The following is a 17,387-nucleotide window of genomic DNA, read 5'->3' as shown; positions in this document are numbered from 1 at the left end:
AATCTTCCTTCCCAGCACTGCTCTGTAATTTTTAAGTCCAGTCAATTCAGCTTCTTAAAAATATTGTAAATGCCTTCTTACTTCCACCCCTACATTTGCACTAAACTAAATCACATTATTATTTCTCACTTGGAATTCTGAAACGCCTTCTAAACTGGTCTTTTTGTCCCTAGCTTTACCTTCCTTCAGTCGGTTGTTTACATAGCCATGAAGAATACTTATCAAAAATGAAAATTGAACTGTATCACTTTTCTGTTTAAAAATCTTTCAGAGGCTTCTCATTGCTCTTAATTTAGTTCGGACTTCTTAGGTTGACTTTTCAGACACTCCGTCCCTGCTGCACTCACTAGTGTCATCTCTTGTCATTCTTTTCTTAGTGTATATGCACCAAGTATACCAAGCTTCTTTTAGTTCTTGAGTATACCATCTATTTTACCTTCAGGCCTTGCTTGGAATACTCTACTCCTTTGGTTTTGCCTGGTTAAAAGTTTTGGAAAGACATTAGACATTAGGTGTTTCTATCACGTGTTCCCTTTACTTCTATCAAAAAATTTAATATTGACCCTTGAACAGCATAGGGGCTAGAAGTACCAACCCCACCCCCACCGTCAGCCAAAAATTTTCATGTAACTTTTGACTCCCCCAAAACTTAACAGGCTACTAATAGCCTGTTTTTGACTGGAAGACTTACTGATAGCTTAAATAGGCAATTAACACATATTTTGTATATGTTTTATATACTGAATTGACTGGATTTAAAAAAAGTTAGAGAAGTATATTGAAATTTCTAAGCTAGAGAAAAGAAAATGTTATTAAGAAAATCGTAAGAAAGAGAAAATACATTTACAGTACTGCATTGTATGAAAAAGATCCATGTAGAAGTTTAAACCCGTATTCAATTCAAAGGTCAACTCTATGTACTAAGTTTTATTATACTTTCTTGTCTGTCTTCTCCATTTGACTATAACCTCACTGAAGGCAAGAACTTTATCTTGCTTACTAGCATATTTCTAGTGCATAGCGTAATGGCACATGGGTACCTGACATATAGTTGGTACCCAATGAATACATGACAGATGTAGAGGTTCCAAATTCCGTTATTCTGCAATAGGTAATGTACTTTTGTTTTGACAGTCAATTAACTTGTATATGGACTGTGAACTCTTTTTTGGGGGAGGCAGGTAGTGGCCCCAGTTTCCATTCAGTTCTTTTGCCTTCACCTGAGCTGCTTTGAGTCTGTTCCAAACATGTGGTTCAGCAGTCAGAGGTGTGGGTAGAAATATTTGGGGATCTCTTTCTCTTCTGGGATTCCCCCACTCTCTTCAATAGCCATGGTTCCCTGGCTTCAATTTTCTGGTTCCTACAGCCTAGGAGACTTGTTTTCTGCCAGGGTATAGTTAGCCCCAGGTTAAAAGCTCTAGGATTGGTGAATTTACTAACATTTCACCCAGCCCTTACCTCCTCTCCTCTGAGCACGTACCCTCTCAGCAGAGTTGGTCTTTTACTTCTACTATCCAGTGCCACAGGGAGTACTTTTTGTAATTTGCCCAGGTTTTTTTAGTTGTTATCTGTGGGAGAATCCTCTGGTAACTGGATCACAATACCAAAATTGGAAGAGCTACTTTATGGAGTTTTACGAATGAATAACAGAATCATTCTTTTTTAAACTTTAACATGTTTTATGGTTATTAAAGTATAAGGAAAAGCTCACAAAATATAAATGCAGAGTTTAAGGAATATTATAAAGCAAACACTCTCATAGCCCTACCCAAGATGGGATTTTGCCTGTACTCCAGAAGCACTCACTTGGGCCCTCTCTCCCTGACTCCTCATCTTCTCCCTAGGTAACCTATCCTGACCTTCACAGTAATCATTTCCTTGCTCTTTTTTATGAAAGTGCCAATTATAAATGCATTTCTAAACACTGAAGTTCTTTTTTTTAGGTCAGTTTTTTCAAGCTGTAGTTTATATACAGTAAAATCCACTCTTTAGAACTATACATTTAAATGAGTTTCTTTGTATACATTTGGGTAACCACTACCATGATCAAGATACAGAATATTTTTATCTTCCCAAAAAGTTCCCCCCAAATCTCTTTTGTAGTCATTCCCCTTGCCCAACCTCTAGACGCTGGTAACCACTCATGTGATTTCTGTCCTGATGGTACTGCTTTTTACTGACTGTCCTTTAATAGGGAAGCCTTTTGCATTTGAACTTTTTCACTTAGCATAATGTTCTTGAGATTCATCCATGTTATTGCATGTATCACTAGTTTTTTTTTTTTTATTAAAATGTTTATTCATTTTTGAGAGAGAGAGAGAGAGAGAGAACGAATGAATGAATGAACGAACCAGAGAGGGGCAGAGAGAGAGGGAGACACAGAGTTCAAAGTAGGTTCCAGGCTCTGAGCTGTCAGCACAGAGCCCAACACAGGGCTCAAACCCACAAACCATGAGATCATGACTGAGCTAAAGACGGACATTTAACTGACTGAGCCACCCAGGCACCCCAACACTAGTTTATTTTTGTTTATTGCTAAGTAGTCTTCCATTGTATAAATGTACCACAACTTATTTATTCATTCAACAGTTGAGTACATTTGAGTTGTTTCTGGCTTGGGCTATTATGATTAAAACTACTATAAATTTCACTTACATACTTTTTGTATAGACATATTCTTTCCTTTCTCTTGTGTAAATTCCTAGGAGCAAGAGTGATGAGTCTTATGGTATATGTTTAATATTATAAAATACTGCCAAATGTTTTTCAAAGTAGCTATACATTTTCATTCTCACCAACAGTGGAGGAGAGTTCTAGTTTCTCTGCAGGTGTGTAATAGTATATTGTGGTTTTAATTTGCATTTGCCTAATAACTAATGAAGTTGAATATCTTTCCACATGTTTATACATGTGTTATTTCACCTATATATCTTCTTTGATGAATTGTCTAGTCTAATTTTTTGCCCATTTTTACATTGGATTGTTTATCTTTGAGTTATAAAATTTCTTTGTGTATTCCAGATACAAATTACCTAATATGTATTTTTAAAATATTTTATCCCAGGCCATGACTTGCCTTTTTATTTTCTAAAAGGTATCTTTCAAAAATCAAAAATTAATTTCAGTGAAGTCTTAACATTTCTTTTATGCTTAATGCTTTCTGTGTTTTAAGAAAATTTTTTCTGCCCCAAAATCACAAAGATTTTCTCCTATATTTTTTCTAACAGTTTTTTTAATAAAACTAAAAACAGTTTTACATTTAGATTTATAATCCACTTCTTTTTTAAAAATTTATTCATTTTTGAGAGGTGGAGAGAGGCAGAGAGTAAGGGAGAGAGAGAAGCTCTGTGCTGTCAGCTGGGAGCCTGACATAGGGCTTGAACTCACAAACTGTGAGCTGAAATCAAGAGTTGGACACTTACCCGACTGAGCCACCCAGGTGCCCCGGATTTATAATCCATTTCAAGTTAATTTTTGCATGTGGTATGACATAAGGGTCAAGGTTCACTCTGTCCCATCTATATCTATCTAAAATCTATAGACTATATATAGTCATTTTTGTATTCCATTCATTTGTATGTTTGTCCATTTAACAATACCATACTATCTTCAATACTATAGCTTTTTATTATCTTTTGAAATTAGGTGTGATTTCAACTTTATTCTTATTTTTCAAAACTACTTTGTTCTAGATCCTTTGCTGTTCTTTATTAAAGCTAAGAAACATAATGTTTGCAAACTTTTTGCTGGGATTATGATTGGGATTATGTTGAATCTATAGTCCAGTTTGGGGATGATTTGTGTCTTAACAGTATTGAGGCTTCCTATCCATGAATGTGGAGTGTAATTACATTTAATTATAACTTCTTTGATGTCTCACAGGAATGTTTGTAGTTTTCTGTGTATTTGTTTTTTTATGCTGTTGCAAATAATACTTTTGAAATTTTAACTTCTAGTTATTTGTATTATGTGGAATTGGTCTGTATATATTGGACATGTATCCTGTGACTTGGTATTTAATAATTCTAATATCATCTTATAGATTCTTTGAGGTTTTCAACAGATGATCATGTCATTTGTGGCTAAAAACAACTCTATTTCTTTTTTCCAGTTTATATACGTTTTGCTTATTTCTCTTACTGCACTGGCTAGGTCCTCTGGTACAATGTTAAATACAAGTGGTGAGAGTAGACGTCGTTGCCTTTTCTAGATCTTAGGGAGAAGACTTCAGTTTTTCTCCATTTAGTGTGTTGTTAGCTATCAACTGTAGTTGCCCTTTTTCTGGTTGAATAAATTCTTTTGTTTTCCTAGTTCTCTTAAATTTTTTTTATCATGAATGAGTATTGAATTAGTGCTTCTCTGCATGCATTGAGATGATCATATGGTTTTCTTCTTATTCTTTAATCTGTTAATATGCTGAATACATTAATGTATTTTCACATGCTGAATCAGCCTTATTTTCCTGGGGTAAAGAACAGTTGTTCGTGATCTATTTATTTTTTTCTATATTGCTGCTATTTTCTTCCTAGCTTTTAAAAGATATAACTGACATAGAACATTGTATAAGTTTAAGGTATAGAAAGTGATGATTTGATTTATGTATGTATTATAAAAAGATTCCCACAGTAAGGTTAATTAACTGTATGAGGTGATGAATATGTTAACTTTTTTCTTGTGTGTGTGTAATGAGAACTTTGAAGATCTTTCTTAGCAACTTTCGAGTATACAAAAAATATTAACTGTAGTTACCATGCTGTACACTGGAATTTGACCCCTTATTCATTTTACCCACACCCTTATCCTTGGCAACCACCATTCCACTTTCTGTTTTTGTGAGTTTGGGGTTTTTTAGCTCCTACATTTATGTGGGATCATACAGTATTTGTCTTTCTCCGTCTGGCTTACTTCACTTAGTATAATGCTCTCCAGGTTCACCCATGTGGTCACAAATGGCAGGATTTCCTTTTTTTTATGGCTAAATAGTGTTCTAGTGCATGCGTGTGTGTGTGTGTGTGTGTGTATAAAAATCATATTTTGTTTATCCATGCATCTACTTATAGACATTTAGTTGTTTTCATGTCCTGGCTATTGTAAATAATACTGCAGGGAACATGGACATGTAGATATCTCTTCAAGACAGAGATTTCATATCCTTTGGGTATACAATATATACCCAAAAGTGGGGTTGCTGGATTAATTGTATTTTTAATTTTTTAAAATATTTTTAAAAATGTATTAATTTATTAATTTATTTTAAGGTTTATTTTTTGAGAGAAAGACAAAGTGCAAGCAGGGGAGGGGCAGAGAGAGAGGGAGACACAGAATCCAAAGCAGGCTCCAGGCACCGAGCTGTCAGCACAGAGTCTGATGTGGGGCTTGAACCTACAAACTGTGAGATCATGACCTGAGCCCAAGTCGGACACTGACTGAGCCACCTAGGTGCCCCATTTAATGTTTATTTTTGAGAGAGAGAAAGAGAGAAGGAGGGAGGGGGGAAGGAGCATGCGCAGGTGGGGGAGGGGCAGACAGAGAGGGAGAGAGAGAATCCCAAGGAGGCTCCAGGCTCTGAGCTGTCAGCACAGAGCCTGATGTGGAGCTGGAACTCATGAAAGAGATCATGACCTGAGCCAAAGTTGGATGCTCAACTGTCTGAGTCACCAAGGTGCCCCTACTTTTAATTTTTTGAGGAACCTCCATACTGTTTCTCCTAGTGACTGTATCACTTTGCGTTCCCACCAGCAGTGCACAGGGTTCCTTTTTCTCCATATCTGGCCAACACTTATTGTGTTTTCGGTAACAGACAATCTAACAAGTGTGAAATGATCTCTCATTGTAGTTTTGATTTGCATTTTCTGGATGATTACTAACGTTAGCATCTTTTCATGTACCTATTAGTCATTTTGTGTCTTCTTTGGATTAATATTCGCATGGTATATATCTTTTTGCATCTTTTTACCTTAACCTATATACGTCTGTATTTAAAGAGAGTTTCTTATGGACAGCATAGGTCTTGCTTCTTTATATCGAACCTGACAATACCTGTCTTTTAAATTTGGGTGTTTATTCCATGTAAATTTGCTGTAGTTATTGATATGGCTGGATTTAAATCTACCATCTTCCTGGTTGTTTTCAGTTTTTCCCATCTGTTCCTTGTGTTTTATTTCCTGGGTTTGTTTGTTCTTTCTGTCTTTCTGTCTTTCACCCTCTCTCTCTCATGATTGCTCTAAGACTTATATGTTTTTAACTTGTCAAAGTTCATTTTCCAATACTATACTATTGTGTGTATAGTATAGGTATTGTATGAACCTTACAATAATGTTTCCATATCATTCCACCTTTGTGCATTTGTTGTCATGTTTTACTTCTGGATATAAATTCATAATATATTGTTATTTATAAGTATAGTTCAATTTTTTTCCGTTTACACTGGTAGAAATACAGGTTATTTCTGAATTCTGACCATAACAACAGTGCTATGATGAACATGCCTGCATGTGTCTCCAGATGTATATGTACAGAAAGTTTTCCAGAATATATCCCTAGGAATAGAATCAGTAGGCCATCTGACCATATCTTCAACTTTTCTAGATTTTGCTGAATTGTTTCCCACAGTGGTTTTACCTGGTTACACTCCCACCAGCAGTATAGAATATTTTTTATTCAGTATCTTTGCCAGTACTTCATATTGTTAGAGTTTAAAATGTTTCTGTTGTAGTGTATGGTGGGCAGTGTCTTGGTGCTGGAGATAAAACACCTCTAACAACCTCCAACACCTAAATCTCTGTCCTCATTAAACTTAAAACATCCGGTTGGTATTGCCCCATTTTTGTTTTATTTTGTTTTCTGTGGGAGAGTTTATCTCAGTGCCAAGTCTCAAGTTTTTCATGACAACATTAGTGTTTAGTCTGTTTAATAAATTTTGCTACTTTTACCCCTCATTTTTTTTGGTTATTTGTATTGCTGTTATGCTAATTTCTTTGTTGCCTTTTTTTATTTTTATATTTATTTATTTATTTATTTATTTATTTTTTAATATATGAAATTTACTGTCAAATTGGTTTCCATACAACACCCAGTGCTCATCCCAAAAGGTGCCCTCCTCAATACCCATCACCCACCCTGCCCTCCCTCCCACCCCCCATCAACCCTCAGTTTGTTCTCAGTTTTTAACAGTCTCTTATGCTTTGGCTCTCTCCCACTCTAACCTCTTTTTTTTTTTTTCCCTTCCCCTCCCCCATGGGTTTCTGTTACGTTTCTCAGGATCCACATAAGAGTGAAACCATATGGTATCTGTCTTTCTCTGTATGGCTTTTTTTAAAAATCACTAGTCCTTACACGAGTTTTCTTCTTGGATTAGTGATTGATAAGATCTTATGTTGGAGGAAGGTCTGGGGGGAGTTATAGTTTTGCTGCTTTTTTACAGTATTTCTGTTGCTACACAGCCTTTTTTTTTTTTTTTTTTTTTTTTTTTTTTTTGGTATGAGATTTAGCAGTTCTATTTGTCTGGTAATTCCAACAAAATTGACAGTGTGGGGTTATCCTTGTTGGTGGGTTTTGTTTGTTCATTCCCTTTTTTCCTTTGCTTTTAAATTTTTCCAGAAGGAGGAGGAGAGGACAATATTCACTTATTTAGCCATGCTGATATCAGAAATCTTAAGTAACTTTGGTATTAATGGTGACTTAAGTTTTTTCTACTTGCAGTTATAAAAAGTTGATGTCTCTGAAAATTACTGATACTGATATAAGACCGAAGATCAGTTTAAAATTTAGTGCAAAAGGTACTGTTTTATTCTTATATGTCTCCTCTTGAAAAGTATATTAAAAGTTTTGACTTGCTCTGTACAGTATCATACCACTGACAACCATGTGTTTATGTTTGTCATTCACTGGGCTTATGTTTACACTAAGTAAGCATCACTTGGCATGGGCTGAAATTCATGGACGGAAAGATCAGCGGGTGTATGGGTCTTCCATTACCTTGGCATCATAGAGAAGTTTGCTGGGTCTTGTGTATAACTGTTGACTACACAGTGAGATTGGACTCCAGCAGGTGTTCCCTACCAAACCCTCCTCTCTTGTTGCATTCCCTGTTAATAGAGCGAAATGGAAGGCATGACAATTTGGGACTCAAGGCCAAGTAGTCTAAACTTAAGTGCCAGCTGTTTAGGAATGCCAGCTGGTCAGCAATGCCACTTAGAGGCTTTTAGGGCTCATAGTCCCATGGAAGAATAGTTTGATATCAGTCCTTGCTGGGGGGAATGAGTGTCCTTGATCCCAGCCAGCTTCTTACTAGGCTACCCAGAGAAAGTTCCCTGGGTCATTTGCTTTGTAACCTTGCTTGCTTCCACGGTATATGTCAAGTATATCAAACAAGAATATTAGTTTCTAAATTTCTTGAAACACAGAATCGTGAAGGATAAAATAATAAAGCTACATTTTATGATAAATACATATTTTGATATTCATACAAAAAGTATACCATCATATATCAAGTTCTTACTACTTTAAATTCACCTCAGTCTACTTTCCTCCTTTGGAAGTGCTATTAAACCAGAAAAATCTCAAATAGTTCATTCTCATGCCTTATTCCATTTCATTGATGAATTATCTACTTAATCATTAATTTATCTTTTGAGAGGATAAGAATATCATCATCAGGCCAGTGTGCCTTAAACTTTAATGTATATTCAAATCATCTGTTATACATTGTTAAAATGTAGGTGCCAATTCAGTAGCTCTGGGTGGGGTGGGGGGAGGTGGTTGTTAAGATTCTGTCTTTCTAACAGGCTCCCGTGGGGATGTCACTGCTGGTCTGTGGACTACACTGGGATATCAAGGCATTAGATCACTTTATGTTTTTTGATATAGTTCTCTATTGTCTGATATGGTTGCCACTAGCCATATGCAGCTATTTAAATTAATAAAACTTGGATATAATTTCAAATTCAGTTCATTTGTTAGAAAAGCAGCATTTCCAGTCTTCAGTGGCTCATAGGCACTACAAATCTAAAACATTTTTATCACAGAAAGTTCTACTGGGCAGTGCTGATTAAAATAAAGTTGCCTGAATAAAATATAATTAAACATTGGCAGTTACCATTCCTGAAAGTCTTCAGAATTTCCAAAGGCCTAAAGTTTTATGCCATTTGGTTGCCAAAGCTCGTTTACTTGAACAAAACCCTGGATGGTTGAAAGGCTTCTCTGGTGATTAGTCTTTGTGATTACTTTTGCTTGGGAACATATTGTTTTTGTTGGGATTTTTTTGATAGCTAGAAGCAGCATGCTTATTGAGCACTGGCTGTGGCAAAGCACTATACTGTATTTCATTGTTTTGGAATCATCCCTGTCCTACAGGAGCTTAGGATGTAATGAGACAGACCACATAGGAAAAAAGCATTAATGTGGAATGTTTTGACTTCTCAAAATTCATTTTCAGATGAAATGCCTATCTTCAAACTTGATTATAATTATTTCTATCATCTGCTTCATATAATTATCATTTCTGGTACTGACATTGTCCGGCAAATATTTGATGAGGCTATGCCACCCCCTCTTTTGAAAAAAGAACTTCTTATACACAAGAATGTGCTGGAACCCTACTACAACCATCTTTGGACCAATCACCCTTTGGGTGGAGCATGGCATCTGCTTTATCCCCCAAACAAGGAGCTACCACAGTCCAAACAGTTTGACTTATATCTCCTATTAGCTCTCATAAAACATTTGAATGTATTCCCTGCACCCAAAAAAGGCTGGAATATGGAACCATCATCTTCTGATCTCTCTAAGTCTGCCGACATCTTGAGGCTGTGCAAACACAGGGATATCCTCCTTAGTGAGATTTTGATGAATGGTCTCACTGAGTCACAATTCAATTCAATTTGGAAAAAAGTTTCAGATATTCTTCTGCGTCTTGGGATGAAGCAAGAGGATATTGACAAAGTGAAGGAGAATCCCATTGAGAATATCTCCCTTGATTACCATCAACTGTCCATCTACCTAGGCATACCAGTACCAGAAATCATCCAGAGGATGTTATCCTGCTATCAACAAGGTACAAAATAATTATTTACTTCAGCTGGTAAACCTTCACTAAATGTCTGCCATGTGCCAGACACAGTGCTAAGGGCAGGAGATTCAGTGAGCTCACATCTTGGGAGGATAGACTCATCAAGAAACTACTAAAAATTATAGTACTAGAGATGTTCCAGAATACCATGGGAGATCCTACCCTGAGAGTCCAAAAAAGCTTTCTGGAGAGTGTAATATTTAAGGAATTCTTAAATGACATGTAAAAGTTAGCCCAGCGAAGAAGATGGAGAAGGACGTTTCAGAAGGAAACAAAAACAAAGGTATAGAAACATAAAAATATATTGTAATACAGGGAACTAAAAAGTTTGGCCTTACTGAGATCAAAATAGGGGAGAGGTAACAAAGAGAATACATTCAAGAGGATTTCCCTGGCCATGTTGAGGAGTTTTTGTTTTCAGAAAGGAATTGTTGAAGATTTTTAACTAAAGGAGTTTTATCACTACTATAAAATTAAGGATGCCTAAAACCATGAAATACAGGTACTGTATGTTTCAAGTATGGCCTTCTAGACAACATGGGTATATGTTTTCTCCTCCTTTCCAGCAGAACCATGACAATTAATTGAAAAGTTTGGCAACTATTCATTGGCCATGCCCATGAGTAATTTAAAAATCAGGTAATGTTTAAGGTCAGCGGTAGCCATTGTCCAAATGTCCATGAAGGACATTGTCTCTTCATGTGGGAAAGACTTCAGACCTCCTCTCCCACATTCCTGGATAGCTTCTCAGTTGTCATCATGGGGAGTGGAGTTCAAGGCATGTCAGCATCACTGAAACCTTTACTTTGCTATCCCGGGTGACTTTTCCTGGTCCCAAGTTATTAGTCGTACTACCTAGTGAGCAACTGATGACCACACTGATGCTTTGTAAGCATACAACTTATCAGGGTTCTTGTAATTGTTGAGCTACTATTGTTGATAATTGCTAGGCCTCAATAACATTCCTTTTACTAAGGTCCTGGGATACTGTCGTGTTTTCCTGCTTAACCTTTAAGAGCCTTCTCTGAGTGTAAGAGGAGAGAATGCTGACTTCGATAATATGAGAAAGTCATGCAAGAACCCTTGACTTAAAATAAGAGGATTTTTTTTACATTTACTTTATGAATACTTTATTATGTATTCATTTATTTATTTATTTATTGAGAGAGCATGAGCAGGGGAGGGGAAAAGAGGGAGGGAGAGAGGGAGAATCGCAAGCAGGCTCCACTCCCAGTGCAGAGCCCGATTCAGAGCTTAATCTCACAACCACGAGATCATGACCTGAGCCAAAATCAAGAGTCAGAGGCTTAACTGTGCCACGCAGGCTCCTCACTTCATTAAGATTTGTATTAACAAATGAGAATAAAGGTAATATTTGGGAAATATTTAAGTACTAAATAAATTCAAAGCATTTCAAGCAATTCCCACTTAGACCCAAAAGCTTTAGTCCCTAATTTAATAGAGGCTTTCCTATCATCTTCTCTTTCCTAGTAGTTATTACAGTTGTTGTTTTCATTTGTTTAATATCCATTGTTCTCACTGAATCACTGTGAAGTTTCTTATTTCTTCACCATTCAATATCTAGAGCTTAATACAACCTTATGTATTGTACGTGCTTAATAAATATTAATGGACAAGGGAGAGGAAGGGCTGATCAGGATAATTCATATTGCTAAAAAATCCTGACACTTTCAATGGAGGTTTGCTTCATAATTGACTATTGTTACTTTATGACCTTAGATTTTTAAAATTTTAAGAATCTGCTGCTTGTTTTAAAGTGCTTATATTCTAAGCATTATCTATTATGAACTATCAAAGTTTTGTTTTCTTTGCCTAAACATGAATTTATAAACTCTATGTTACAATTTAAAGATTATGCCTTGTTTAAACTAGATTTATCAGTGAAACTGGTTGTTTTTACAGTTATAAAAGTAATTGGTACAATGTAAAAATCTTCTGACTTTTCTTAGTCCCAGTCAGATATTTGTTGGTTCTCTTTCCAATTGTACATCTAAATTTTTTCTTTATGTATCATAGGAATTGCTCTACAGTCAATAACGGGCAGTCAACGTAAGTATGTTTAGAAACAAATTGCCTCGGTGACCTTTCAACTTGGAATAGCTAAGGGAAACTTTTAGGAATTTTACTTGGTCAAATAACTATATGATAAACTATTATTTGTTACAAGCTTGGAAAATCATGTGACCAAACTACTACTGGTCAGCTGAATGTAGTATGAGCCTTTTTCCTCCACTTTGGTCTTAATGCATGTCTCCAGGATTTACCCGAGCATAGTTTATTAACTTTTGACACACTGGACACTTCAACAGGCAAAAATGCCTACCTGCTTGCTCTACCTGCTCATATATGCTACTCTTCAGCTTATTTAGCTTTTATCTAATTATCCACTGCTAGGCTGTATACTTTTTGCCAGGTGGTGAGTTGCTAATTTTTTTAATTTCCATTTTTGTGCTGTGGTTCTTTAAATGCAATTCGTATTCTGCAATTAAAATTATACTTTACAAAACAACACCATGGGTTTTGTTTGAAGTAAAATTATACTTAAACAATAAAAATATTTAAGTTAAAAATAAAGAAATATCACTAACCTAAAATTTTACTAGGTGCAGTATTAACAGGGTCAATGTCAGGATCCTCAAAAGACTTAGTATTTAGAATCAACTTAAGTTGTACAATATCTAATATTTAGAGTCTACTTAACATAACAGTAAGGTATCTTAGCATTTGGGTTTGTACTCATTGGTTCTAAGCTAGTATCAGTACCTATTTGGTCACTAATAAATGGGCATTTCATTTTCACCTGGTAATTAAAGAGAATAAGATGTCTTTCTGTTCCCAGGATGGTGTTTTTTAGTGATATGAGGCTAAAACTAAATGCATCCTGATTTTGAGTGTTATTACCATTTAGGTATTGAAATAGAAGAGTTACAGAATGAGGAAGAAGAACTAAGTCCACCTCTCATGGAGTACAATATAAATGTGAAATCAAACCCTGAAATACAGTTAGCAGAAATGAATAAAGATGGAGCATCGATACCCAGTGAATCTTCAACAGAATCTACTAAAGATCTCCAGGAAGTATAAGCGCTCATTAATATATAAAAGAACTTAATCAGGGCTTTTACTTTGTTACATGTGCTGTATTTACAGCATCCTAGACAATCTTAGTTTACATTTATCAGTGTTCACACAGAGCTTGAATTGGAATGGTTCTTTCTCCAGTACTTCTTCCAAAAATCTTTCCTGCCTTAACCTTTTTATTTTGTCAGCATTTACCAAACACTTGTTATGTGTCAGGCACTATGCTAGATTTCTGAATGTTTCTTCATCCTGAGTGATAGCAATAGAAGTGGGAAGTTAGTACAAAGTAGAAGAAAACATAGTGGGGAAAGAAGAGAGAAAAGAGAAAAACGTGATATTTCAGTGTCATTTGCATAGGAGTAAAATTAAAGTCCTGCAGGATGTAATCTCTGTATTTCTTTAATGTTAATTTTATATGGTCACTAAATTACTCCTGGCCTTAATTTTTCATCTTATTGACTTGAATGTGTTGATTTTTTGAAAGTCCCTCCCTTCCTCCTTTGTTGCTCATGCATGCACGCACATGTGCAAGTGAGGATCTGTGAGCTTTTTTCTGTAGCCTCCTCATTGATATTATGTTATTCCTTTAGAGATCAATGATCTCTCAAGAGCAGAAGACTGAGATTAAAATAAGAGTGAAACTGAAAATAGTTTTCTATAGAATCTAGAATAATGAGAATAATAGAATAATAATCTATAATATTAGAAGATGAAAGATTTCAGTGGTTAGAGGAAATATATTTTGCAAAATAACTTATTGTGTGATTTGAATTGCATATTAATTAAATTATTTATTTCTTGTCAGGTTAAGAGTAAACCAAAGAAAAAGAAAAAGACTAAGAATAAAAAGGTAAGTGACTATTAGCATTATAATAGAGAGATGTCTGATTATGAACACTTAGGTTTACATATGGATTCGCTGTTAGAACTTAGTTCAAGTAGGTATATAACATAAATGACTTATAAATGTCAATAACTTAGGGGTGCCTGGGTGGCTCAATCAGTTAAGTGTCCGACTCTTCATTTCAGCTCAGGTCATGATCTCATGGTTCATGGGTTCCAGCCCCGCATTGGGCTCTGTGCTGATAGCGCAGAGCCTACTTGGGATTCTCTCTCTCTCCTCCTTTCTGTGTTCTTCCCCGGCTTGTGCTGTCTTTCTAAATAGATAGATATAAATATAAATATAAATATAAATATAAATATAAATATAAATATAAATATAAATATAAATATGAAATATATAAATAAACTTAAAAAAATGTCAATAGCTTATTGAATATGTGGTTATATATGGTAGATCCTGAATGATTTAAGCTCCTAGTATGTCCTGCTTCACTTCCCTAAATCATAATTATACATTTAAATATACAAATAAGAAACTGAGTTACTTGGAAATTTCATTAATTTCTGCATACCACTCTCATTTAAAAAATGCCTACTCAGTCTTTTATAAAAAGCTTCTCATCATATTTCCAGTGATATATTCAGAAACATTTTTCAAAGCCTTTAGAAATGTTGATTTTCTTCCTGATATCCAAAATTCTGCCAACAGTGCAATAATGTACAAAAATGGTACAAATGCAAGAAGCTTCCTTCATGCTTTGTCTTTGCTTTTCGCCAATTACAAATGAACAACTTACTGTTACTATCTATGGCAGAGTTTTAGCGAAAAGTCTCTTAATTGCTTGGAAAATTACAAAGGAAAGTTGAGTCTTTTTTAGTTTTGTTTTTTTTAATTTTTTTTTTAACTAAGGCTATATTTGTAGGGCAATTTTTGTTGTTGTTCAGAGCAAAATTGAGGGGAAGGTAAAGATTTTCCATATATCTCTGACCCCCACATATGAATAACCTCCTGCATTATCAACATCCCCCATCAGAGCGGTACATTTGTTACAATTGATGGAACTACACTGACACATCATAATCACCCAAAGTTCATACTTTATGTTTTAATTCACTCTTGATGTTTGTAGATTCCTATGGATTTGGACTCAAGAGTTTTTTGTTTGTTTCTTGGTTGGTTTTTTTCCTTTAAATCAACTATACAGCTAACTACTATGCTATGCAAACTTTATGGTAAAAAAGAAAAAAAAAGTGTTGTTTTTCTGGCCTGAAACATACACTTAAAATCTAGATATATTCTGTAGATTATGTTATAAATTAATGCAATGAGAATATTTGACCAACTATACAATCTGGTAAGCCAATGTTATTTATTGGAAGTATACACAAATTTTAGTCATAAATGAAATTTAACACAAGGTAAATTTATAAAATGCTTAGGTGAAGAACAGAATACAGATTATTTATGCTGTGATCAATAAAATATCAATATAATTTTCGTGTTTATCATAATCATTTATTATAATTTATAATTTCACTCAAAAGTTATTTTGAAAATTAAGTTATGTTTTTAAAAGACATGAATAAGAAGACTTACTACTGGTCAGTTCTTATATAATAAAACACAGACTGATCTATTAGTTTAACTGATACTTTTTAATTCTTACCAAAACATTAGTAAATTCCAGGTCTAATACTACAGAAAGCTGGGCAAATAAATCTGCAATGTCAGACTATAACTCTTGGTTCCAAAGGTACGTAGTTTGTCTCTTACAACAAATTAAAATATGATTGTTCAGATTTTCAATTCTAGTTAAATGGAAAACCCAACTTTTATGTCAAATTGAAATGAAACAGGTAATAAACACAATGGAAAATAAATGTAAACACGACTCAAAAATTCATATGCTAATAATATTAAAAATGTCTTCTTAGGGGTGCCTGGGTGGCTCAGTCGGTTAAGCATCCGACTTCGGCTCAGGTCATGGTCTCACGGTCCATGAGTTCAAGCCCCACATCAGGCTCTGTGCTGACAGCTCAGAGCCTGGAGCCTATTTCAGATTCTGTGTCTCCCTCTCACTCTCACCCTCCCCCATTCATGCTCTGTCTCTCTCTGTCTCAAAAATAACTAAACATTAAAAAAAATTAAAAAATAAAAATGTCTTATTAAATGTCAAGAAGTTTTTTGTTATTGTTTATAACAACCTAAGTTTAAAAAAATTTTTTTTTTTAATGTTTGTTTATTTTTGAGACAGAGAGAGACAGAGCATGAGCAGGGAAGGGGCAGAGAGAGAGGGAGACACAGAATGTGAAGCAGGCTCCAGGCTCTGAGCTGTCAGCACAGAGCCCGACGCGGGGCTCGAACTCACAAACTGTGAGATCATGACCTGAGCGGAAGTCAGACGCTTAACTGACTGAGCCACCCAGGTGCCCCTAAAAATTTTTTTTTAATGCTTATTTATTTTTGAGAGAGAGAGAGGGAGAACATGAGTGGGGGAGGGGCAGAGAGAGAGAGAGAGAGAGGCACAGAATCAGAAGCAGGCTCCGGGCTCTGAGCTGTCACCACAGAGCCCAATGCGGAGCTCGAACTCATGAAGTGTGAGATCATGACCTGAGCCAAAATCAGCCATTTAACCAACTAAGCCACCTAGGCACCCAACCTAAGTTTTTTCTAATTTATTTTTTTAGAAGAAGTTGAGATACTGTGAAAATAAGACAATTTTATGAAGATAAGATGTGGACATTAGAAGAGAGGTCTCTCTTTTATCTAAATTTTAAAGTATGGGACCTTTTTAAAAATGCTGAAATTTTTGCGTATGACTATTTCATATATAGTAGTCCTATTAATATACTTCATTATTGTTGATACAAAGAATTGTCTAGTTACAGTGTAAGCAACCAGTTGTCTAGCTAAGTCCATCACATCCTCCAATGAGTTTTCCTCATGAAAAATTCTAGCATACAAAAAATTATCTTGTGTTATACAGAATAACAACAAAATTTCTATGAATGAAATTGTGTCCTCTGTTAATTATTTGTCTTGTAATATCTCTGCCTAACATTAGCTGAAGTCCTGAAAAGATCTTTCAGGGACTCTGGAAGAATATGATGAAAAAGAAATATTTGTATAGCAAATAGAGGAGACAGTACAGATAACTTCTAACAGGTATATATAGAGACACTATAGTTACTTTTTCTTCAGTTAGGAATTTAGTATTTAGTTTCTAATATATCCAAATTATAAATAACTCTTTTGGGAGTTAATTAGCTCCTCCTTCCCACTCCTACCTCCCACCCAGGGGAATTAAGGGTTAAGAATAGAAAAGGGAGGTAAAGCAGATGGCAGAAGAATAGAAGGCTTTGTGATGATGCC

At 35.2% G+C, this 17,387-nt stretch overlaps 1 protein-coding gene across 13 annotated transcripts in view; it reads left to right on the top strand.

Annotated features, from left to right (window-relative positions):
- DZIP3 (DAZ interacting zinc finger protein 3) overlaps window positions 1-17,387 on the top strand; it is a 131,879-nt gene that overhangs the window by 42,829 nt on the left and 71,663 nt on the right. For 10 of the 13 annotated variants that reach the window (XM_058731487.1, XM_058731490.1, XM_058731494.1 and 7 more), the window contains 5 exons: window positions 7,702-7,778; window positions 9,437-10,054; window positions 12,107-12,139; window positions 12,999-13,168; window positions 13,977-14,021. In XM_058731487.1, coding sequence (XP_058587470.1) covers window positions 7,702-7,778; window positions 9,437-10,054; window positions 12,107-12,139; window positions 12,999-13,168; window positions 13,977-14,021 — 943 coding nt within the window. The remainder of the gene's footprint in view (window positions 1-7,701; window positions 7,779-9,436; window positions 10,055-12,106; window positions 12,140-12,998; window positions 13,169-13,976; window positions 14,022-17,387) is intronic. The other 3 variants (XM_058731495.1, XM_058731496.1, XM_058731497.1) reach the window with 3 other exon arrangements.

Source organism: Neofelis nebulosa, chromosome 5 (assembly GCF_028018385.1).
Source record: "Neofelis nebulosa isolate mNeoNeb1 chromosome 5, mNeoNeb1.pri, whole genome shotgun sequence".
NCBI classification, from domain to species: Eukaryota; Metazoa; Chordata; class Mammalia; order Carnivora; family Felidae; genus Neofelis; species Neofelis nebulosa.
The sequence above is the reverse complement of the archived record's forward strand: the minus strand, read 5'-3'. Positions and strand labels throughout refer to the sequence as shown.